The 25,884-nt window shown below is 38.6% G+C and overlaps 2 protein-coding genes across 6 annotated transcripts in view; one reads left to right on the forward strand and one right to left on the reverse strand.

The window, feature by feature from the left end:
• Positions 1-7,134, forward strand: part of LOC109479147 (sodium/calcium exchanger 1-like) — a 46,681-nt gene extending 39,547 nt beyond the window's left edge. For 3 of the 5 annotated variants that reach the window (XM_019781016.1, XM_019781018.1, XM_019781017.1), the window contains exons 7-9: positions 2,128-2,136; positions 3,202-3,489; positions 3,755-7,134. In XM_019781016.1, coding sequence (XP_019636575.1) covers positions 2,128-2,136; positions 3,202-3,489; positions 3,755-4,131 — 674 coding nt within the window. In that variant the 3' untranslated portion in view covers positions 4,132-7,134. The remainder of the gene's footprint in view (positions 1-2,127; positions 2,137-3,201; positions 3,490-3,754) is intronic. The other 2 variants (XM_019781019.1, XM_019781020.1) reach the window with 1 other exon arrangement.
• LOC109479114 (diphthine--ammonia ligase-like) overlaps positions 6,596-25,884 on the reverse strand; it is a 23,158-nt gene continuing 3,869 nt past the window's right edge. The window contains exons 5-16 of the mRNA XM_019780984.1: positions 25,131-25,222; positions 24,719-24,812; positions 23,922-24,084; positions 23,450-23,593; positions 23,073-23,202; positions 21,421-21,583; positions 13,793-13,881; positions 13,189-13,330; positions 12,356-12,488; positions 10,533-10,628; positions 8,779-8,946; positions 6,596-8,070 (exon numbers count right to left, since the gene is read on the reverse strand). Coding sequence (XP_019636543.1) covers positions 7,928-8,070; positions 8,779-8,946; positions 10,533-10,628; positions 12,356-12,488; positions 13,189-13,330; positions 13,793-13,881; positions 21,421-21,583; positions 23,073-23,202; positions 23,450-23,593; positions 23,922-24,084; positions 24,719-24,812; positions 25,131-25,222 — 1,557 coding nt within the window. The 3' untranslated portion in view covers positions 6,596-7,927. The remainder of the gene's footprint in view (positions 8,071-8,778; positions 8,947-10,532; positions 10,629-12,355; positions 12,489-13,188; positions 13,331-13,792; positions 13,882-21,420; positions 21,584-23,072; positions 23,203-23,449; positions 23,594-23,921; positions 24,085-24,718; positions 24,813-25,130; positions 25,223-25,884) is intronic.

Consider the following 25,884-nt stretch of genomic DNA (forward strand, 5'->3'; position numbering starts at 1 on the left):
AAAGAATGTATCAGCTTCAGTCTGCACTGCTGTGTCATGTAATATAAATAATGCTTGGATACCATTGGCAATGTAGGATGCCTTTTCAACGTGTGTCTGTGGGGTCTGCACCAGACTTACAGATCATATACTGTAGATTTACATTGCACCATTTGTTGTGCAAGTTAGGTGGTGAGTGCATACTCTGGCCCACATGGAAAAAATCTGTTTCTCTTCAAAGTTTTCTGTTTCAAAATATGTCTTAATGCTATAAGTTTACACTGATTGTGAATTAAGCCAAGATACCAGTTATATATGTCAGACAGATTCAGAAATAAACAGTCTGGAGTGAAATAAAGAAACGATCACTCTCTCTACATAATCATGAGCCATTTTGCCTGAATAATGACCTATTTATCAGGTCATGTCATTCTGTAAGTCAGAATTGGTCTTTACGAGGACATGATATGATTCTGTGAGACAGAAGCTCCCTCACATTATTAAGGCATGTACAGTCATGTACTTTCTGAAATAATCCAAAAGTGTGACAATCAACAATTTTCTGCTCCTCAAGTCTGACTGAAACATTTAAATAGGACTGGTGTATCTTGGGCACTCATACTCATAAACTTTCAGCTTTCAAGACATATTTTTCTGATAGAAAGTTATGAAAAAAGAAGATTTCTTCTTTGTGGTACAGACTGTGCTAACATTTCCCTAACAGCAACTCCCTAACAACATTGCATGTGCGGTTTCTATACAGATTTTACCTGTCAAGGGTGCAACGAAGGCATGTAACAACCTCCTTGCATTTTATTCTGTGTCTAGTTAACCCTGTCTCTCACCTCACCTCACCTCTCCTTGTGTTGAGTTGTGTGCTGTTTTATAATTTGAAGTTGTGCTTTCCTAATGTTGAAACAAATGACATGACTTCTGGATAAATACTTGAAATTGATATTTCTTGACTGTGTAATGTACAAATGTAAAGAAGTATATTCATTTTGAAATTCTTTGTTTTATCCCAAGAATTAAAACCTTTACTCATTTGACTGCCAGCAAAATTCAGAAATCATGTTGACCAGTGTGTTCTGTTTGAGGTTGTAGTGATCTTAGTTATCATTATCTCTGACTCCATTATGTTTTGTCTAAAGAACAATGAATGTAGACTGGGTACCATCCTGGTGAGTTTATGTTTGCTCCTGTAGTTGCTGGGTGTCAACCAAGTTGGCTAGTGAATATAGAATAGTGGACATAAAACTAGTATGGTACCCAGGCTACAATGGATGTATTATCATAATTATGATACACTCATCATTAAATCCTCATATTGAGAAATGTTATTCAGTTTGTGGTTTTGAGATCAAAATTGCATTACAATTAAAGGGACATTCTGTGATATGTTCTTAAAAACTAATTGGAAGAAAGAACAATCATCTTATAGTTGGGTGCAGAAACAAAAGTCAAATGCAAAATCATTTGAAAACGAGCCAAAACACAACCTCAGTCAAGTCTTCCTAGAGGCTAAAACTGTGTGTGCACCAGCTGTTAATTTAGCAGTCTTTGCTTTATGTTACCGTCTTGTCAACAGAAAACAAGTGAGAACCTTCTGAAGGACATGCTGCAAAACATCAGCTAGTAAAACATACATTGTCAGAGAGACTCAGACTTCTTATAGAGACATCTCCTTACTTCAGAATGTGATTCCAAAGTTCCGTCAGGATGTTATTTGATACAGACAAAGTCAGACAATTCAGTATATGCCAAAAGCTATACAATTATCAAATCGAACCTCTGGAATAATGTCACAACTTACTCACATATGATGGCTTAAGTAAAAACTAGTTTCAAACTGTCACATTACAACTTCAGAAATACGGACGACTGTCTTAAGGGATGTACTCCAGCCACACTTGTAATATGTCCATTGCAGCATTACCTAAGCTGTATTTTGTAGGAGGGTTTCTAACCCTACCGAACTCCAAATACAGCTTCGAAGTTTTTGGATGTCTCACATGTTTCTTGTATCTCTTTCTGGCGCCATTTTCTTCCTAACCACTTCTTTGCATGCCCTTTTTCTTCTCTTTCATATGATTTTGATGCTTCCATATGATGACACCCACTGATTACCATTGTCATTCCATTAAACAGAGGAGGAAGGTAATTCTGTCACTCCCATCTTTATGTTGTACATGTTGCACTGTAGATATAATTAAGCACTTAGCCAGACCCTCAGCACTTAGCCAGTTCCTCAACTGCCTTGCACAGAAAACTGTGGCCTCCCTGCACTCGTCAATGATGTTGTTGGGCATGAGTTTACCGCACATCATAGAAATAGGGTGTTACTTGTGTTGGATTTGTAGGATATTATACACCCTGGTGACCCAAATGTGTGTAATATAGACTCTTAGTAATATGGTCCTGGTCTGTGATCTTGCATGTTTGAATGCCTTGTCTGTAGAGTTGTTAAATTCATGAACTTGAAGGTTTTTAGTCATTGTCACTGTTTTGTCAACGTGTTTACATTACACCAATAAGAGATTTAAGTGCTGCTACAGTTTAATGGTTTCCTTTGCTTTGATTGTTTCCAAAGTTAGTAATGACTCCGCTCTTCACCATGATGTTATTGATGATGATTCAAACATGCATCTTTCCTGAGACATTGTTTGTACAAAATCCATCTCATGATGGGCATGATTTAGGGTCACACACACATGTATGAATGCATAGCTGGTACTGGGAAGGTAAAAATATGACTTGATATAAAAGATTTCTCCACTTCAATTTGTGCTCCACCATGTTCCTATACTTGAAACATGGTAATGCTATATTCTATAGCCTACTGCTTCTTCCATTTTGACTTTGACCACTTCTAAAGCTATGATTGTGTCCTAGCCTGCACTGGTGACTTGGAATTGGGCAGATACTGAAATGTGGTGTTGTAAAAGCACAACAATTAAAATCACAGAAAGGCACTGCCCATGAATATTTCTAGTTACCTCTAATATTATTGACAAGGATTTTGTTTGAACCTTAACTCAAACAGGTTACCGTTCATGTAAGGGCAGGTATGCAAACAGTGTTGTGCAGTAAATTCTCGGAATTGATAATAAAGAACGTTTCCCCCACCACATACTAGATGAGCAGCTATACTGGACCACCACCTATACTGAGATGCACCTCTCTGAAGCATGTCTGCAAGGAATTGCTTTTGTTTTTTCCCAGGTGATGATGATGATGAGGAAGGTGAGGAGGGCGAGGAGGGTGAGGAGAAGTTGCCCTCCTGCTCTGACTACGTCATGCACTTCCTAACCCTGTTCTGGAAGGTACTGTTTGCCTTTGTGCCTCCCACTGACTACTGGGGTGGATGGGCATGCTTCATCGTGTCTATCATCTGGATTGGTATCTTGACTGCACTGATTGGTGACCTGGCTTCTGGATTTGGCTGCACAGTTGGTCTCAAGGATGCTGTCACCGCCATCTCCTTTGTGGCCCTTGGGACTAGTGTGCCAGGTTAGTCATCATTACAGTAACTGTAACAGTTAATATATTCCCTGCTATTCAGGGGCCCGTGTATTGATGCCTTGGTTATGTAGCTGAAGCACTACAGAGATTGTGCAATGGAGATACATTGTATGTATTGCTACATGTGTAGGTATTATGCAAATATTACTGTCAAAACAAAGATGCAAAACTTAATGCAAATATTATTGTCCAAGTATCCGTGTAGCCCCTTTAGTTGAAACTTAGCACTGATAATCTCTTTTGATCTTTCCAGATACCTTTGCCAGCAAGGTGGCTGCAGTTCAAGACAAGTATGCTGATGCCTCTGTGGGTAATGTGACAGGCAGTAATGCTGTCAATGTGTTCCTGGGCATTGGGGTTGCCTGGTCCATAGCTGCTATCAAACATGCAGTTGAAGGGAACCCGTTTGAGGTAGATCCAGGAACATTAGGTTTTGCTGTCACCCTTTTCTTCATCTTTGCTATTGTAACCATTACAGTATTGATGCTTCGTCGGCTACCTGCTGTAGGTGGTGAGCTTGGAGGAAACCCCAAATTTAAGCTCCCAACCTGTCTGTTGTTGGTTGGAATGTGGATGAGCTATGTAGTCATCTCTGCTTTCCAGAGCTATTGCTACATCCCAGGTTTCTAAGCTCCTAATAACACCAAAAGGTGGAATATAAGGTCTTATTGATGCTCTGAAGGATATGATGTTAACATCAATAGACTGGTATCTCTTAAATTGTGCTGATGAGGGGTAGTGCAGGAGCTCTAGCTGTTCACCATCACTCTTTTACAACAGCACACTGGCCCTCACATCAAGGCACAAGGATTGGTGGCATGGATAGGTCTCATTGCAGAGAGTGTAGATAAGGGCTTTTCTAACAATTTCTTAACACAAGAAGCTTAAGCTGAAACTTGACTTTTCTATACCTACAGAGGAGACGGGTGCTATGCATAGAGCGATTTCAGGGTGTAAGGTATAAGCAAAATTTTAAACAAGAATAGTGAAAGAATAGTGAAGTTTATCTTTACCAAATATGAATGGAACTTAGCTACATGACAACAACATGCAATGAGATCATGTTCTCTGCCTGAGTGTGAGTTGGATGACTCCACCTTCTCAGAACAATACATGAACACTACCAGGCTGGCAGCCTAGGTCTGCCCCATGTACACAACTGAGGACCAATTCTGATACCACAGACAATGCAGTGGGTCTATTACACACTAGCCAGATGGTTCTATCTGCCCTTCAGTCATGTCATCTGCAAAATATGCATAGAGATCTAGACCCACAGTATCAAACCAGTTAGCAGACCTATTGATTTCCAATGATAGTAAATATAAATATAAAATATAAAAGAGTAAAAAAATGGCAAAAGGTAAGAAGAAAATGGATCATGCATACTGCATTGCTAGCTTTCATCTGTAGTTTTCATGCAGTGCTGCCAGACCCTGGCTGTGGCAGTTGCAACAAAAAAGTTGCATTGATCCTATTAGAATGCTTTCAGTCATGTAGCTTATCTCAAGTTTGAGACAAAAAGTCAAGTTTCAGGTTGAGCTGGGAAGGTTTTGTCATTCTTGGGAGGGGCAAGCTTATGTAGACACCATGCAGCACTGTGTGACAGGTAATGCTTTCTCTGTGGCTAGGAAACTGTATGCAATGAAAGAGGTAATGTGTAACATTTTAACAATAGGAATAAAATATTAATATCCTGAAATATACTCGATGGAAATTTCTAACCAAGCTTTCTTGGTTGCTGGAGAGTTAGGCTGATAAGAGTCAAGTAGTATTTACATATTTGCTCGTTGTCTAGGTTTTTGGAAATGACTGTAGATAGGAAGCGTTTTCAAGTTGATGCTTTGAGAGATATCTAGAGCGTAGAGCAATAGAATAGTTGGCAATTTGTAATGAAAACACAATAGAGTATATTTATTAAGTAAACATTAAGCAATGTGTGACAAAATATATTGGTAATGGACAGCTTATAACAATACCTGCTGAATCAACTATTGGCCAATGAAGAACTGTGGATTTTTAATAACAAAAAATGGAATACACAAATATTACTACATACTACATGTCTGCAAGTCTATAGAAGTTGAATAAGAACAGTTAATGAAACACTTGCCACCCTTTTATATCCGTGCAATTTGAATGCCATCCCTTCATTCAGTACCATGCTATAGTAAGGCTGTTGTCAGCTCAAGTGAATGCACTATTTATCCTCTGTATTATAAACAATTGTCTCCAAAATTTTCTCTTTCTCCTACACATACGTGGTTTGCATGTGTGGTGTAAGTGTAAAGAAATGTCTGTCTTGTGACCGCTTATCAGTTTTTGGTAAGCACGACTCTTCCACCATCATTATCCCATCAGCTCCAAAATCAGCGTGAGTCAATCATGTTTGTACAGATTTTACAACAGAAATGAGCTAACATTTAATTACTAGAGAGAAAAAACATGAATATTCTAAAAGAATTCCCTTTATGAGGAATGGTGACCACTAATCATCATATAGATTAGAAGCAATATCTTTGACTGCATGTAGACACTTGAAAGAAAGTGGCAATAGACTGGTGCGATGGTCAGGACATTGTGGAAGCATGGATATTGGAGTATTTGTTTCAAGTTGTTTGTAAATGATGCAGGGTCATAACAATAGTCTTCACAACTGTACATAATGCATGCATGTGTAGTTTAATCATTGATGTAGTAATTAGGATTTTATCACTTTCAAGGAATTAGAGGAAGGCTTCACAAATTGTCTAATTAAGATTTGATATGAATTTTAGTAAGGGCACTTTTGTGGGTGTATATTGAACGCCATGTCTTTTAATTTATTGTTTGGAGTGTGAGGTTGTGTTTTTTATTGGTGTAGCTACAGGTGATGTTTTGTTACATGTATGTACTATCAGCACCTCTGGAGCTTTGACATATGTGCAAATGAAGTTTTTGTCACCCATTATGTGACTTCATTTGTTGGAAGATCCCCTTCAAAGCACCAGCACTTTCATGGTGAAACTGCTGTTGCTGTGATTGTGCACCTTCCTAGGCCAAGATCCGTAACAATTATCAAGAACACAAAAAATTATAACAGTTACTGTACTTAAAAAAAGAAACACAGCAGACTTTATTGTTTAGATAATAATTGCAGAAACAAGGAGTGGTCTGTGGAATGATGTTAAGGTGGAACTGGGTAGTTGTAAAAAAAATAGGAGAGCCATCCGTCCAAGGGTCCCACTCAGGGATGTTTGGGCTGATTCTACCTCAGGGTTTGTAGTCACCAACATAGGCTGTTCGCCATGTCCATAGCCTTGGGTCTCCTTTCTGTGGAAAGGGGACCTATACAGGCTCTATGCTGTGTCTAATATTGTACCAAATGCTGTGAAAACTGAGTGCAGTAGTGAGCTATAAAAGTCTGAAGAGACCTGTGCTAGTACGTCACCATACTACAAGCAAATTTGATTTGTGAAAAGTGACTACAGAAATTAACCTTGCGCTTTCTACTGGCAGAATATCACTTGCTTCTGCAGTCAGTTTAGCTGTAATAGCTACCTACATGTACTGCATACTTGTCAGATACTTGTCAGTTCTTGCTAGTTTTTACTGTCTTCTGTGTAAATTATTTGAAATAAACTTGGGAGTGGATGTCCTTTTGAAAGTGTGATGTTTGAGTTTACTTGAGATAAATATGTAGACCCTTTCAGGATGAAAGTAACAAAGCCCACTATGTCCTTTACTTATTGCCATGATATCAAATTTATGAACTGACAACCCACAGGACATATAAAACCTGGATAAATCTCCATAATATTATGGTCAGGGTTCTTTAATTGTCTGTGTGCATTTATTTGGCAGTTTGTGTCACAAATAGACCTACCATGTACTGGTTGCAAATTAAAGGCAGACTTGCTTATGGTCACATACAAAATATGAATCAGATGTACATTTGATTTAATGTTCAATCAAATCAAACTGGAGGCTGAAGCTTTTGATGTCTTTGTAGTAAATGCTTTCAAATGGATAAAAAACCTGAAAATATTAACATATGTTTGAGACTCACAATACATGTAGAGTGCATACTATAGACTGTAATTTGTTTGATAGTAATCTTTCAAAGTTTCAACAGTTGAAGCTCTTTTAATTAATTTTGTTTCTCACCCTTTTGACCACGACTATCTTTCGTGTCACAAACTGTTCTCTCCACAAAAACCATGCTTAACTATCACGATGAATGCACAATCCACAAGGGCTTGTTAATATGGTGAGTAGGAAAGATAAGTAAAAAAATGGGAAGCAGATGATCAAACTTGTGTTCTTTCCTCATCAATGGAGGAATTGACCATCTCTCCACTACATACGTCTGTTCCATTAAAAATCACATAAGAACGTAACAACATGTTGACTTGTTAGAACAGAAGAGAAGATGACATCCTAGCCTTCAAGTTTCTCTTGCCCAATGTTCCAGTGGTCTCTGCACCCAACAACAAGCTGTCAGGATCTGGCCAGGCTCCAAGGCACTCACAGGGACAAATGCAAGTGCTGGGGCACCTCTTCCATCCTGGTTTAGTCCACCTTCCATAACTGTACAACACATGAGAGAGAGGGGGGGGTTAGTTATAATTATGTGTTGCCTCAACAATAACTAATGAAGCTACATGTAGTACTGGAGCTCAGCTAAGACAATTAAAATCACATTCAACATTCCATTCTATATAATTTCATTGGTTTCAATCATGCCTTTTCGATTCTATATTACAGCTGGACAGATTCTGGATGACTTCAATTTGGAAGCATTTTGCATTAATCATCATTATGTGTTCTGCACACCTGGATATGGCACTTGAAGTAAATGAAACAGAAATCACTTCCAACTGGTGATAACATATGGAGGCATGAAGTGAGGAAGAATTGGTTATCTTTGGCAGCCATCATACCTTATCTGGACATTTGTGATCAGTGAGGCCTGCAGCAAACTCATTATGTTTGATAGCACATTTCAAACTTATCTTACTGTGCTGGAACTTCACTTTCATTATGGTGAATTAACAGTCATTTCTCTATGGCTCTCTTAATTTTCCGCCAAACAGGCATGAAAATTACTTTGTAGCAGATGTCAGCGTGAGAGAGGGGTTACGGAATGGTAGCAGCTGATAAGGTAAACAGTGTAACCACATAAGCAAGCAGCACCAAATGCAACCTGTTCAATATTCACCTGGGATGACTGTAGGTGGTTCATGCAAAATTTTATTTACTGGTTGTAACATGACAAAACAGACCCGTATACCTCACCTGTCTGCAACTGTTGTTCCTCTGCCACTTCTGGGAGGTAGAAAATCCTAACAACCAACACATCCTGCAGCTCCAATCCACAGACAGACAGCAGATCAGACAGCTCATGTACCAGTGTGGAGATTACCTCTTCTAGACTCGTGCACTCCTGGGATGTGCTGGGTTTACCTACAGACACAATAGGTTGAAGGTTAATGTCTTGTCAAGCTTGCCAAAATACGAAAGGGAAACATGGAACATTCTTCCAAAAGTGAGGCACTATCTATCTACCTGAATCATCAAGGGTACACAAAAATATTTATGCGATACAAAATGTTTGCAATCTCTCTGTTCACCTTCCAATGCTACTGGCATTATCTGAGTAATCTAAATCGGTGGAAAGAACATATCAATCAGATTGACATTTAATGTGGAAGTAATCTGCCCATCCGGAATAAGATGGTAACTGTGCAAGAAACCAAGGAAATGGAGAATTACAGCTGTGAACTACATGAGGCCCACATTCAGGCATTCAGGGCTGCTCATCACCTCTCACTTCCAGGACAGAGACAAACATAGAAATTACACCTTTATAGTCTCCTGTACTGTCTTATAAGCTACCATAGAAAAAGAATTTCAAGTTTTTTTTTGTATTGTTCAAGTCACACAGATTATGATGATCTGCAAATTCAGAAAAGCACTCAAACATTTGAGAGATGAATGACATTTAAATTCATGTACAAGATGTTCTAAAATATGCAATAAAATGATTGGCACTGACATTTAAAAAAAAGGATTTCAGGTATATTGCCTAGTATTCTCTTCTGGATTTTGTTGCAAAAATGTAGTGAACCAGGATACAAAGTTGTCTGAGCACAGGAGTGTGTGGTTTATCATGATGGCACAAAATGGGCCTGCTGATTTAACGACTTGCTGGGATGTGTTGTGGGACTCCGTGCACAGTGGCACTAAAACAAATGGCAGTAATGTCAGCATTTGACAGGCCCATGATAGTTTCCCAGATTTCACTGATGGAAGGGATCAGCAAATTGTCTTATCTTCAAAGGCACCCCTTCATAACTGCCCCAGGTTAGCACATTCCCACGTGTGAAGATGGTTACCATGGAAATAGTCATTAAACTGAAGGAGCAGCTTGTTTCTAAGGCTCAATTGGATAGTGCCATGACAAGGGGCAGATCTAAATTTAGGTATTCCTGTTACAGCTGATCTGTTTCCTGGAAATGTGATGTTGGTTTGACCCATTTTTCTTTCTTCTGTTCCTCTCAGACCTACATGACTGGAAAACAGATAAAACTAGACCAAATCTAGTAAAGATTTTGCCCAGAGCTGATAATCCAAAACTCACTCTAATTGGGAGATCATATCCAGATTACTTATAATATACATAACATTACTTAAGACCTACAATTTATCCTATACTGCTGCTGACTTAATTTTTATTGTGAGCCATCCTTGAAACCACTCTGTCATAATCCCTCTTGGTTTACAAATAGTTTCTTTGTAAATGGCAAAGGCATTGCCTTTCCAATATCAGAACAAGAGACACTGAAACACAGAAGACTTAGTGACATTTTAACAATTTCTCACCACGGGAAGTTGTACAAGTACCTGTCCAGTAAATTTTGCTAACATCGGATTCCATCAGTCCTCTACATGGGAAGAAACGGCTCATAAATCTACACAGTGCTCTTATCCTTTCTGGCTCAATATAGCAAATATGCTGCATGGCTGTGTAAATTGGTTTAGACACGAACCTACGCTGATCTTCACAGCAGCAGTCCGGCTGTCTGTGGAGTAACAGCAGTCCAAGGTCACCTCTGCACCACCAGCAGACCTCCAGATTCTCTCCACTGCAGAGGCGAGAAATATGTATTGATTGATCCATCTGTTTCTCTCAGCAGCAGTATGTATGGTTTGTGATAGCATGAATGAAAATGATTTTACTTTCTTAACTTCCCGTCAGTTCCACATGTCAATATCCATGGCATTATTAGGTAGCAACAAGTAAGGTGAACAACCACATAGTACATTTGTATTCAAGCTTCATCCATGACAAAGAAATATGAGCTGTACTATTCTTGCATGTAACAGACACTCTTTAATAATTCATATGTTTAAAAATATGTACTACTGAAAGAAAAAAGACTAACTGTAACAATATATGAAGACTGCAAATAGACACATGACATTATATGAAGTACTTGTGTCCTTTTCTGTTCGCCAAGTTGGTAATAAATGACTGCATGAAAGCTTCTGTCTTTGATACTGGTAATCTATAATTATCAGAGTTAAGTATTGTTAATGATAGCATGGCAAATGCTGGTATAGTCTTATTGTGATCGATGTTGGTGTCCTTGAATTCCCCATGGACCTGACCATTGGATCTGTGGTTATTAGTAACCCATGCATTCATTCTATGCAATGATTAACTACCTAAGGTGAAGGTCTGAACACCAAAGTGCAACTTTTGGTAAGATGACTGATAGTAGACGAATACTTGTTATTCATTCATAGCAACCAAATGGAAAATGCAATGATGACAGCATCATTTGTTAGCACTTAGTATAGACTGGTGTAGTTTCATGTATAATCCACAACCATCTGTGGAGGGATTTGTTCTAAAATGTTTTGGTACTTACGTGAAATGAGATACTGAAGAAAACAATTTGTGTATATTGAAGTCTGTGCCATGTATAAATGTTATCAGGCATGTCAGGCATTGCCGGTACCAACAAATGTTTCCCCCCAATCACATTACTTCAGCTTCGCCAATATCTACCCCTCGGGCCCCCAGATCTTCTTGGCACAATAGAGGATCAATATGATGGTGCACCAGAAAAGAATTTAAACATAGTGGAGGATCTCCTAATAACACTTATAAATTCCCACCAGAACAGACGGGGGAAAACGTTTATATTCACAGACATTGAGGTAGACACAGATATCCGATAATTGCATCCATCCCACCCACCCTACCAATGATTCCACTGCCCACGTTTGGGACATTTTTTGACGTGAAATATGTCTGGAAGGACAACACAATGTATTTACTTGGTTCTTGTTCAACCTTTCCATAGTGAGGCAAACAGTTATGATTTGAATGTTCTTTGATGGAGTCAATGTAGTGTACAAAGTATACCTGCAAAATCTACCAGCCTGACTATAAAACAGTAGAGCTTAAGAACAAGGCAACTATGATATTAATTGTTCTTTCTCGTATATGTTGTGAATCAAAAGACAAATCTACTATGGCCCTCTCCAGTAGTAAGCACAGGTTGGACAGATGAAACTAATCTCTGGTGCATTGCAAAATTAAATTGGTTTCTAGATTAAATACTGTCTCTCTTTCCAGTTGTTTCAGGTGTTTTAGGTTGTAGTGCCAGTAAGTTTTATTTTTATATACTGTATCTGTCTGTATATCTAGTAGTATTGATTATTTAATTGGAGAGATTACATATTGTGGGATAGAGAATATGTTAAAATATTATTATTTTCATACATATAGACTTTACTATAATCATATTTTGGATTGTGTATATATAGTGAATATAGATCCTAGTATTGCTGTTAAACATACCGTCCCAGCCAGCAGGATCAGCTGTAGCTGTGACGTGCCACTCCACCAGTGCCCCGCGGGGGAGGGCAGGAACAACCACGTAAGTCTCCAGACCACTCCTCAGGCCTTCGTCCTGCTGGATATTATCCATTACCTGAGATATAACGTTATATGGGGAAGAAGGGCAGAAGTTATTGCTACATATATATATAGTACTCATGGCAGTTAAGTTTATGCTGATAAGGAGAGCAGCCTTTATAGAGAGCAGACATATTGGAAATAAAAATTGAATTATTTCAACTTGTGACACCAAGTACAAACAAAATCAAAGTTTTCATAGCTTGCAGTGCCATGTCTGTTGACTGCACTACTTATTGTCTGCACTGTGTTACCCTGGGGCCAACTTCATCATCAACCTTCATTTGTCTCCAGAGAGACGATTGATTGCACTCACTTACCCCAGGGCCACTACACCACCCACATAGAAATGCAGAAGCCAAGATGACAATGAGCCAGAATGAAGCTACACCAACATTAATTAGTAAGCAGCATATCACCATCATTCAAAAAGTGAAAACAATGATACCCAAGCTACCATAGAAAATTCAGTTAGCATCTGGATCAATTCCAAATCATTCAAATCGCTCTAAAAACATTGAAAATGAAGATATGTAACATATTGGAAAACATATTGTGTTTAAAACATTTTCTTGGTCTGTATTTCAAAAACATTGGCCTGAAAACCGTCATGTGTTTGTTGCTCTTACAAACGTTTCAAATCCCATTTCTTAATTAACATGTTCCTAGTTTTGATGTTAACAATGTTGTAACATACCATTCTCTATCACTCCTACCTGAGTGTTCTGCATCCAAGCACCCTTTGCTATCTGCACATAACTGATGTCAGTCACATAACAGATGACAAGTCTGCTGTTCATAAGGCTGGCACCAGCACACATGGCAGACAGGACCCTCTGAACATGGCTCAGAGACAGCCTGGTAGGATTGACAACAAAGACCTCAGTCCTTGAGCACTAGTCCACTGTGCCTCACAAGTTACTCACTAGGGTGTGATAATGGAGTGTTTGCTGTAAGAAGCATGTATTTCATGCTTTTTAACAAACGTTGGCATGTTGACAACCAACAGAGATGAGCTTTCATGGCAACTGAAGGTGTATTTTAGTAGAAAAAGTATGCATTTTGATATCTGTGACAACATATGGTATGGAATTCTCATAACAACAATCTGTACTTAATAATGACATGTTGCTAATAACATTTTTTCTGTGAAGTACATTGTGAGTGTGTAGTGTTGCCTGTACATGTACGCTAGGGTGAAGATGAAGTTATGCATTTCGCCATGACCTTTTAAATAGAAATTTAAGAAATTTAACACCACAACCAACATGCTGATAAACAATTAAAAAGGTCTTTTATCAGCATACAAATAAGGCCAACCTTGTCTGAGGAATGATGCCACCTTCCACTAAGAGCATGGTACTGGGACACAGGGGGATCTGACCAGCCAGGAACAATGTCTGAGCAACCTGGATGGGATGGAAGGAATATCTGTCAGGCCGGTATTATCCTTTAAAAACTTCTGTTTGTGTGATTTCTTTTGTTCCAAATGTATCTCTCAATTTACAGAGAAAGCAGAATCAGCTCTGAGTAACAATTTAAATGCATCACTGGCATTTTATGTCTTTAGGCTTCCTTGACATATCTGATAAGATAGACCGTTTTGTAGGCTTTAGAAATTGCTATGTTGTTTGGGATTTTGGTGTAATCCTGTTTCAAACTAATATCGCCAGGCTTTCAACAGTTATGTCAGCTACATGTACAGTATGTATGAATAGGTATAGAGTATAGAATCAGAAATTAAATATGTTGTGTGAGAGGAAACTGTTAATATTGATTAAGGCTTTCGTTGGTGGCTTTTGCAATGGACCTTTGAGATTACCACTGCAATGATGTCTATTAGAGTCCATATAAAAGGTTACAGCTTTGCCATTGACTTATTGAAATATGACAGCCAAAATATCAAAGTTGACCACAGTTAATGAAGGGTTTCACCTTTCTTCTGGTAACATGATAATCCAATTGTGTACTTGATTATTCAAAGGTCAGTAAATGTCAGACAGAGATGAAAAGTGGAAGCAGGATAAATTACTAGAGTTGGACATGTCTCCCAGGTTACCTGGTACTCTCCCCGCTTCATTTCAGGACAACAAATGGGCAAGTGTCTGCCAGACTAAATGAAGCCAGTCAGATGCCCACCACATCTTCATCAAGCATCCTTCAGGAAACTTACATTACTATGGGGAAAACAGCCTTTTGTGAACTGCTATTTAACATACCATTAACATTGCCTGCAAGTTTACTTTTGAGAGTAATCCTTTGCTTTAGTGGGTTCTTTTAATCTTATGTCCTCTGCCTTCTCATTTTTGACTAATGATAGCATAGATTAGATAACCATTATAAAGTAACCTTTATTACATGAGGTCAGCTACAAGGCAATTCATCTTAATTGAAGTCATGAAATGGGTTAATGAAGGCTCAGTAATATTGCTGATGGGACCATTTGACAGTGATGCAGGTAAGCCAAAGGAACTCAAAAAGATAAAGATATGACAGTAACTTTTTCTGACTAAAGCTGCACTGGACAGGCTTTAAGGCTTTCGTTGGGGGCTTTTGCAATGCTAACAAGAAATCAAAGATTTCACACTTCTATGAAGTATTCTAAAGCTGTTATTTCTCAGTCACTTATTCTGTATATGCATTTTTTCACTGGCTTTGACAAGGCAACTGACAGAAGTATAGCAGAAAACCGAAAACAGGAAATGAGGTGACCTTTGGACAATTCCCTTCCTCCAAGGTTGCAGGAAGTTATTTTGACCCCACATTTGACATTTTTGTCAGTTGGCAACTTGCACCATTTCCACCCTCCCTTCCTGCCACTCAGCTGCATGCATTCAAATACCTACAGATACACAAGCAAACACACACATACACACATGTACAACACACACACACACACACACACACACACACACACACACACACACACATGCACACACACACACACTGTGCCTCACATTGAGCCTTATCCTATATAACTGGAGACTAGTTATATAGATGATCAGAGAAATGTGATAATGTTTCACAACAGTGTAGGTAGCTCCTTTGAAGTAGTGTTTGAGCACTAAAAGATACAAACCTATTTGGAAGAAATCTGACAACAGCAGTCTTTGTTTGGCACTCTTGACCTTAAAAATCTTTCTATCTGTGAGTCATAGAGTAACAAAACTCAACTCTACCTCTGGTATAGTCTTCTCATGGAAATGTCAAGGTTTGATACTTTAAGCCCCTTATCAGGCTGGCTCAGCTGGTTAAGTTCCGTAATCCAATTGTTAGGTGATAATTTGATCCAAGACGTTATGTATTCATGGCTGACAGGCATATATGCAGAAATGCATCTGGCTTATTAGAATGTATTGTTGCATGCATGACAGAAGCTGTATTAGATGGCCTAAAAGGCCATTTATCCATGCAGATATTGTAAGATGTACATAGAAAAGCATGACAAAATACCATCTGAAACCCTAGGATGAAAGGAAGCCAAACTGGCAACAATACTGGTAAGCCAGTCTTTGATAACAGCACATATTTCAGCACCAGAGACATCTGTCATTTTCTTCATGCAATATCTACCATGCATCCGCTATTCATTCTTGTCAAACTATAGTTCTGGTGGGTAAGAAACAAGATAGATTGTCAAAACTTTCTTACACACAAGAAGAGGGAAGAAAAAGTTGACAACCAACCAACCAATGATGGCAAAAACATGGCAAAAACATAACCTTATCTGGGGAGATAATATCATAACAGAACATACCGAATATACTGACTTCAATTGGTCCTTGTATATAATTACATATTAGAAAACCCTGTCGTTGTACTAAAACTCTTCTAAAGTAAAAATCTGTTGCACAATGTGATAAGGGACAAGGTGTTAGGGATGTCTCAGGGACATTGACATATGATCTTAGCCTGCCAAAGGAACAAAACCCATCCCCAGGGACAGGCATGCTACTCATCAGTTACCCCTGTCTGGAATGACCTCAAGTGACCTTTCATTGAAAGTTGGAGAAATGGATGAGGGCCATAAGTGATTACTGTGGTACTTGGTTTAGTGGCCACCATACATCAGGGCACTGCTGACAATGGTTTAATCCTCCAATACAACCAAAAAGTCAAAGGAAGAGGTTAAAGGGCTGGCATGTCGTCAATCTAGTGATTTAAGGTATTCATGTAACAATTACAACATTTTGGGGATGGAGTTGGTACATTGCACCAAATTCTACTAGAGATGGATTAGTCTTATTTGTAACAGTCACGACATTGCTGAAGAAAATAATGAATGTCAAAAGGTGTCAAACCAATCTAGAAAGGATGTCCAATGAGTGTGGATCATGAGTGCCTGTATTTGACCCCTGATATCCCCTTATTCCCACACACCACTTAGTCTGGCTCTCCAGATAAACCTCTTAATTAGTTGCGGGTGCTATCTTTGTAACAGGAATGTCTGTTCCAATAGTTACTCTCTGACAGGCTAATGAGTAACAACCATTGGAACAGTTGCAGAACTCAGGACAGCTCCCAGGCTAGTTAAACACTAGAGGGACAATCCTACTGGACAACTGTGCACAGGGCAGTCCGTAGGTTGAGGTAATGGATGGAGGACTTATCACTCTGCACTGCCCATCCATCATGATCCAAGGTAGTTTGGGAGACAAGTGCTTGACCAGTATAATTCTCATCACCTTCAATGTCCTTCAAGGCAGAGTCATAAAATGCATCTGGCATAAATCCTGCTAGAGTTGAGTTATGGCAGTATAAAATCCTCATTACAGATGTGTTTTCATACAGTAAATATTACATGAGATAAAACCATATAGTGGAACATTGGTAGGTCTATGTTCATCAAGCTTTGAAATTCATTTCACAGACACGTGAGCAACATAAACATCAAACAAATAGCAGGACAGCAAAAAGCATAAACAAGGAATATTGGTAAATTTGAAGCTTGTCACACAACCAACAACAAAACAAAGTGAAAGCAGTATAGAATGGATTTCACTTTTTTAGCATCCACAAAAAAGGCTTGACAGCATGGTGTTTTGACATAATTTCTATCCATACCGGATACCTTATTCTGAAGGATAAGTTGATGTCATTACAGTTAAGGCCCTAAAGGGGCAGTTGGAGAGGTGAACAATGTTCAGTAGCCCTTGTCTTCACCACCAACTATCAAATGTGGCTATGAATAATGTAGTTAGGATGTGCTGTAGTCCTGGCTAGACTGAGAGGCAAGGGCACATCATAAGCAGGGCCCCTGGGTTATTGGGTATAAAGGTCACTGATTACATGGGAAATGGTCATCTTGGAGGGATCAAATGTTGACTCTACAGTCTATCTATTGAGGCTGGCAGTAATAGAAGAAACAATCCTCCTTTGCATTTCTATTTTCCTTTGGTCAAGCAGGTCATACAGACCACTAGTCCTCAGGCAATAAACTACAGAGTTGATAATTACAAGCTGCATAAAATTTAAAAAAGCAATATACAAACCTGACTGCTGCTACCACTAGAGTACTGAGCCAGATCAAATGCATCATGAACTTTTGTAGATAAAATATACTGTCAGGCAATTGAAGAAATCAAGCTTTGTGGTAAGTACATGTTATTGTAATGTTGCGTGTTACATAGCTGTTATTGTGTGTTACATAACTGGATTTTAACAGATAATATCGTATCCACAGGGGGACTGGGAGATCCCCAAAACAGGAGCTATCCAATTGCAAAGGCATGAATTCTTTTATTGATTTCTTTCACCACATCAAAAACACCAGCCTCGATTACTTGAGCACTCAAAGGCTTTGTCAGTTTAATGACAATGTTTGAAGAATTATGTTCCTGCCAGGAAAAGTAGGTTAGTATGTCACATGTGTAACAAGTGACTGAATTGAGTTTAGTTGGGAACGAAGAGTCAGAAGTTTCTTCTGTTTTGTTCCTTCTTCCAACTGAGTCCAAGTAATTACCCGAGAATAGCCTGACTGTGTTGGTTTGAAATTACCCATTAGGAACTTGACCTCACTCAGGTAACACCATCAGTGCTGCATCAGTGTGTATACGTGACACTCTCACGATCCATTAACTCTTCACAGCTACATCCATCACTGATTACTCTTATCTGAATGGTAAGTCTTACCCATTACATATTGGTTTTTGACCTAAGGCAGAACAAAGTCACTAAACTGGTCCTGACTTTATAGCTTTTATCATTTTGCCTACAAGTATATATAAAAAGAATCATTATTTAGTCAGCTATCTTGAGTTACTCCAGTCTTGGCTTTCTAAGCTCCTTTCTTTTTATTTCATGAAGATACACCCTAATAATACATGAAGGTGGCTATTAGCTGAAATATTTGATTCATAGGTAGCTCTATAAATAACATTGAAAGCCAAAAGTCAACCATGAGGCGACATTATGTTCAAGTGTACACGCTCTATTCTAATTTGTTATTTCTCTACTATTGACATGACAAGTTACCTTTTCCTGAAAAAAAGCGTAGGTCAAGAAAGTGCAGAGATCGAATGACATCGGCATCATCTAATGACATAGTCTAACAATTCTTAAGATGTAAATGGAAACCGCTAAAGCTCAGTGCCCATCCTAACAATGACATACCCTTTTAGTGGGTCTAAAGCATTGAAATGCAGCCTGGCTGACATGACTGCCCTGATAAATCTTTTCTCCACAAGTAGGCTGACTGTGCACACTATGGCCTGTTTTACTCACAGCCATGACATGCCCACCGGCTGGGCTACCATAGCATTGGCCATGCTGGAACATGACCCATGAAATTGCCTATAGGAAGACCATATGGTAGATAACAAAGAATTTACATATCCTTCCCTGTAGACACATATTTCTGTGTTGAGAGGTAGTTTACTGGCAAATGGTTCATTCCCAATAGAGAGTACTACTTCTTTGCTTTACAGCTGAACTCTATTACCCAGATGCGGTTGGCTATATTCTTTACCCTCAAGTTAGGATTACAACAAACCAAAGTTGGAGGACCCTGTAAGGTTTTTCCCTTGCAGTCAAGCACATTATATCAGATGGTATGTGTTATTGACCTAATATGTAATCACCGTGAAATGAGAAAAACAGAATAAGCATAATTTTTATCAGCTGCTGACTACTCATAATATGAAAATTGATGGCAGACTTCATCCCCCTTATGTAGGTCAGAAATACAAACAAACATACAGCCTAACAAACACATAAACACACAGACACACATATACACAGGAAAACAAACATACAGATAGGAAAGCCAAAACCAATGCTCAAATCCCTGGAAATGAAGTAACAACAGTTATCCCCATTGGATACCCCTCTAGCACTAAGGATAAGGGTAATCATAACAGTTATGGCATTTAGGCACAAAGGCCAAGGGTGATCAAAACCCAGATAGCCTTTTAGCATTTGAAATACAATTCATTGCATCATAGGTTGCCTACTGTCACTAACAATTAGAGTAAACCATGAAATATAAGAAGAAATATATGAAATATATCAAGAGTGATTACAACATGGATGGCATTCTAGCACCATGGACAGGACTAATAACAACAAGCTATTGGTAATGTGAACAGGTTGCAGAAAAACTACATAAGGAAAACAAATTTGGTAGACAATGAACTTTACTGTGTGAACACAGTATGTGTAGTTGATAGAATATCAAGAAAAAATTAGCAATTTCAAGGGGGGTCCCAGCTTAGCATACCTTTTATACAATCAGACAGGTACAGGAACAGTGCCATTCTGTACCTGTCAAAACTCCTGAACAGTGTTTCATCTATTGTGTAATCACTTGACCACTGTTTCTTGTTATTCCATTTGGTTATGTTTGTAGATATTGAAGCTGCATAATTCAGCCTTTTTTCTTTGTATGATTAGGCTGCAATGTAGTTTTTTTACATCAATTTGTGAATATACCATTTATACAAATAATATTAAAGTATTTCCATTGGACATGTAGGATAAAAAGTAAAACCTTAGATGATGAAGCAGAGATGTGTAGGGCAGGAAAAAAGACATTACATGTTCCCAGTAGTTCTGTACAGTATCTTTAATCTTGAAAAGTTCAGCCATGACCTTTTGTGGGCAGTCTAAAAGCACTGAGTGTCGTTTGGCTGACAAATGACAGCTTGAAAGCTGACTAAGGTTTCTCCAGAAAGCATGTTGAGCACACTATCTCCTGACATGCCCTACAGCTGGTCTATCATGACATTGGTCATGCCAAAACCCGACCTATGAAATCGGCTGTAGAATACATGATGATATAAGGGTAAGAAACATGCTGCTATGGAAGAAATCATAGCCACTTACAAAGATGGTGATCATGGTATGGATGGCCTTCTAGCCAGGTGATAATGGCATGAAGGGCCTACTAGCACCAAGGACAAATGTCATGACAGCATGGATGGCCTAGCACCAAGAAAAAAAGTGATAAAAGCATGGATGGCCTTCAAGCACCTCGAACAAACATCATAACAGCATGGACGACCTTCTACCACCAAGAATAAAAGTGATAACAGCATGGATGGCCTTCTAGCACCAAGAATAAAAGTGATAACAGCATGGATGGCCTTCTAGCACCAAGGACAAATGTCATAACAGCATGGATGGCCTTCTAGCACCAAGGACAAATGTCATAACAGCATGGATGGCCTTCTAGCACCAAGAATAAAAGTGATAACAACATGCATGGCCTTCTAGCACCAAGGACAAATATCATAAGAGCATGGATGGCCTACTAGCACCAAGGATAAAAGTGATAACAGCATGGGTGGCCTTTTAGCACCAGGGATCTGGGTAATAATGGTATGGATGGTTTTAAAGCACCAAGGACAATGGTAATTGTTTTATGGATGGCATTCGTAATTCTAATGATCCAAAAATGAAACAATCAATAATCAGAGGAAAAATCTGTCATCATTACTGTGTAATCTGACCTGTGTAACTTGGCTGTATGGCCCAATGTTAGCAGGAGCCCAGTGGGACAGGCCCTGGACATGCATGGTTCTCCTCTCCCCTGCTCCTGTCTGCAGTCTCCATACACAGCAGTCCAACTGTACCAGTTTTCCTGATGTATGGAATGCTCCCTTCACACAAACCCTTTTAGAAAAGAGACAAATGGTAGTCATCAAGAATGGAAAAAGCATATTCTGTTGACTTTCATAGATACCATACAATCAAAATACTGATCCTATAAGTTTGTTACTTACATTTCCAAATCATCCTTTAGTTACGGCTGTTTGATGCCTGTAAATGTAGAAACCATGCTAACTACAGAAAAGTTTTCTATATCATCTAAGTGGCTCCAACCTTGTTTATTTCATGACAAATTCATCTACAGTTCTAAAGCCCAACCTTTTTTACCGCTTACTTGACTACTGTTCTGTCCTGTCCTGTCATTAAAGACTGATGGTTGGCCTGGGGACACACTTCTGATCCCTGAACTTCCAATATCCAATATCCAAACAGCAAAACCATAACCACATCTGGGCCTTGCCTGGAAGCAGGCTTTCAAGATCTACAACACCAGCAGCCTACAGATCCTTTTAATGACCATCTCCAATTGCTCACTATTTGTTACCCCAAAAGTGCACTTCAGAGATTAATGTTAGGCATGAATATAAAAGCTAAACGCAGTTTGTACCATTAGGTAGCATTGGATTTGAACCCAACTGGACCTACTGAGATAGACAGTATTTCTACAATATGTCATCATATTCTGTGAGAGCAATTTTATGGAATAGAAGTGGCAAAACCTGGAACAAAATGATCCATCAGTAGAAACAGTTCACTTCAGAGTGGTAATACCCTTTGATCCTTTAATGCCATGTCTTTAAGTACTAAAAGGGCAAGCGAAAAATAAAAAAGGCGCAAGCAGTCAAAGCCATCAGTCGTAAGCCTTAATGGGCAGTCACAAGGGGACACTCTCCTCCTGCAAGCCCATTTTATTTGAAGTAGTGGGGTATTGATACCTTTATATCTGCCGCATGTTGCAATCAGGGATGATAGTTCTATCAAGCTCAACCACCAAGTGATGTATGATCATGTCTTCTACAATCTGAGACACATTCTTCTTCAAGTCATCAAATTCAGTGTAGACGACTAAAGCTGTAAACTGGCTTCTGATACACTTAGGGCTTATGTTTGTGTGAGAAACATTTCTCAGTATGGCATAATGAGTTGGTATGATTTAATTTCATCTATCAAATCATGATATGTGCTGTATTCTACCACACTTTTTATTCTTTTAAGAAATCTCGAAGAAGCAGTCGTTTTACAGAAAATAAATGATCAGTTTTAACTTTGCATCCATAGTTGACACCTGTTTCATGTGAAGAATTAAAGTCCATACAAAAAGCCATTATCATTCATCCAAATCTGTTATTAGAATTCATCTGGTAGGCAGACTACTCTAACTGGGATGTACTGGTCCAGAACAATTACTCATCAACTGGCTTAATTCAACCTGGGGGTTTAATAGATACACTGTACAATATATGGATGCGAAAATGAGGTCACATATTGCTAAAACACCCTGAAGCACTTGTTATTGGCTCAAAATGCAATAATGTGCTTTTTAAAATCTCACCTGGAGGGTGGGTTGATGGAAAAATATTGTTTATATCTTGAGTTGATTTTGCCAAAGTCTGCCATGTCGGCCACATATAATTGTACATGCACAATGTCAGCCATACATAGTCCACTTCCTTCCAGTGTGTCTGTAAGGAAGATAGGGGATAGACAGAAATCACTTTGAAGAACAAGAAGAGATTATTATATCATAATAACTTCAGATATACAGTTGCAAACAGAAGAGCCAATTCAGAACACAAAATGTTCACACTACTTAAAACATTGTGTAAAGTCTGTGAAACGGTTGTAACCCTCCATGCCAATTGAAGAACTGCACAATGAAACATGTATAGTTTAGCAAGGCCTAAGGAGATAAAATGATAAGACTCTGACCTTTAATTGTGTCCATAGCAACCTGTGCTGTGTCCTCTATAGTTCTCTTGTTGTTTGAGTCCTCCGGCTTGTATAGAGCTACAGACAGCCAGGTATAGGCACCATGTGTCTTCTTCATAACAACTATGTCCTGTGTGGGGACACCTGTGAAATAGGGAGGACAGACATGTGGCCCAAAAAACTTCTAGTACAGTCCAGATGGTCAAACCTCAAAGTTATTGAGCACTGGAATTGTAAAAGTAACATGACATTGTTAAATTCTTTTTCTACATCAAATCAATAACTCCACAAAGACGGACATCTGATATCCTTAATCAACTAACTACCTATGAAATGTAGTCCCAACATTTTCATGTTTCATTAACACAGTAAGGTGATAACTGCCTACAAGGCATATCGGCCAACAAGAAAAGCATGACTTTTATCACATTTACCATATATACAAAAAAGTCAAGAAATCTTGACAACTGACCTTTGTTTGTGGAAGGTTTTAGTCTTGTATGGCTGGTTTCTTGCTGGTTTCTTTTTGTAATGTCAACATGTAACTTAACTGCATTGATGGCCTGTTGTACCATGATGTCCCCAGTCTTTATTATCAGACCAGTTAGACGAGAGGAGATATCTTGAGGAGTGTCCTGAGTGAGGAATAAAAACATCACCCAACAAGTCAAGACTAATTTCAATACTAGAGGTATCACAGCAGATTATCAATTGCCATGAAAAGTACTTGAATAACTTGTTACTATTCACCAGCAGACAGTTACTTTTACTTCTTCATAAGAAGCTGGCAGAATGGAACTGTGAGTTGGCCCAAGTTCTTACATTTATGTCTTATATAGCCTGACATGCCAGGGCATTACTGCAGAGGCTAATAGCCATGCATGCATTTCAAAAGATTGTGTTAGAATGGTGTCCATTAGGAGTAACACTTCCTCTCATGTTATTGCTCTCTTTATTGAACAAATGCACCTTTTGACATACAAGAGACTCATTATTTCATCCTTGACTGAATCTAGATTTGCTCCATTTGTTCAATTTTCACTAACACTGTTGGAAGACTTCCAAATGACTTCAGACTCACCTTAAGAAATTTTGCAAGTTTGGGTGCATTTATTTATCCTGATCAACAAGAGGTCAGATTAACTATTTGCCCAGCTAAAGATGAAAATATAATCTCAGAATGAACAGATGAGAGCTGGACGAGCAGAGAGCATGATGGTCAGATATAAGGACTCTACAATGGTGAACTTGGTCCATCATGACCCTTACCTGGGATTTGTCTTTTAAATGCATCTTGGGAAATTTGAGGTAGGCAACAGGTGCAAAAGGATCTGCTGAGTGGACTACCTTTTCAGAACTGTCTCTGGAAAAAATTTATAAATAAAAAAATGCCTCAATCTGTTAGATAACATAGTACATGTTTGTACTTGGTCAAAAAGAAGGAACAACATCATTGACTATTCCAAGATTTTGCTGCAAAGTGACAAGAACATTCTTGGTAAGATCAAACTCTGGAACTAACTAATTATCACTTATCAGAGTAGTGCTGCCTTACTGAAGCAGCCATGCTGAAGACTAATCAGTCTAAATACAGGACTGTTTCAACACTATCAACTTGGATGGTCAAAGTCATTAACAAAAACTACGTTCAGGACAAATTCCTTTCTGCCGATCTACTTACATGATAATTTTCTTCCTGAAGAGTGGACAGTCGAGAGTGAATGTCTCATACTCCCCTCCCTCCCCACAGATGTTCAGTCCAAATTTCTTACTCTGTGTATCCAGATATAGAAAAGTGAATTAATAGATGGGATAAGAAAACACACTCACATTTCTTCTCTGTTAAAATCATTAATGTGAAACCTACATGTATGAATTCCAAAATGCACTTAGTTAGCCCATCACTGTCATTTTCAATTGCTCCATGCCTGTGACTGACATTGTTTCAGTTCTTTTTCACAAACTTTCTGTAGCAGAAGAGTAAAACACTGGGTTTCCTTTGGTCCTTTACTTATTACTTAACATCATTAGTCACAGAAGAGGGATCATTACTCACAAAAATGTATGACATAACATTATCAGTACATGTACTAGTATTTCACATGGCCCTTCTCTTGTGGCCATGCTCCAACTTGAACTCCAAGTCAGAAGACTTCTACATAAATGCATGCCAACTTTTAGACTCAAATGGTTTCAGAAAGATATCTCTTCAGAAAATGTGAATGTGATGGAATTGTTGGCCACAGTTCAACAGCTACTTGAGAGGCTACAATATCTGACAGTGTTATAGGCTATTAAGAGGGTTTCTGGATTGCTTCGATTTCCTATTTCAGAATCATAAGGATCCATTGAAACCCATTAGAGATCTTTGGTGATAAAAGAGTCTAACCATGTTACATACATGTACATGTATGCCCTTTCAATGGTAATGTTCT

This window comes from Branchiostoma belcheri, unplaced genomic scaffold, assembly GCF_001625305.1.
Source record: "Branchiostoma belcheri isolate BF01 breed outbred unplaced genomic scaffold, Haploidv18h27 scaffold47, whole genome shotgun sequence".
NCBI lineage: Eukaryota > Metazoa > Chordata > Leptocardii > Amphioxiformes > Branchiostomatidae > Branchiostoma > Branchiostoma belcheri.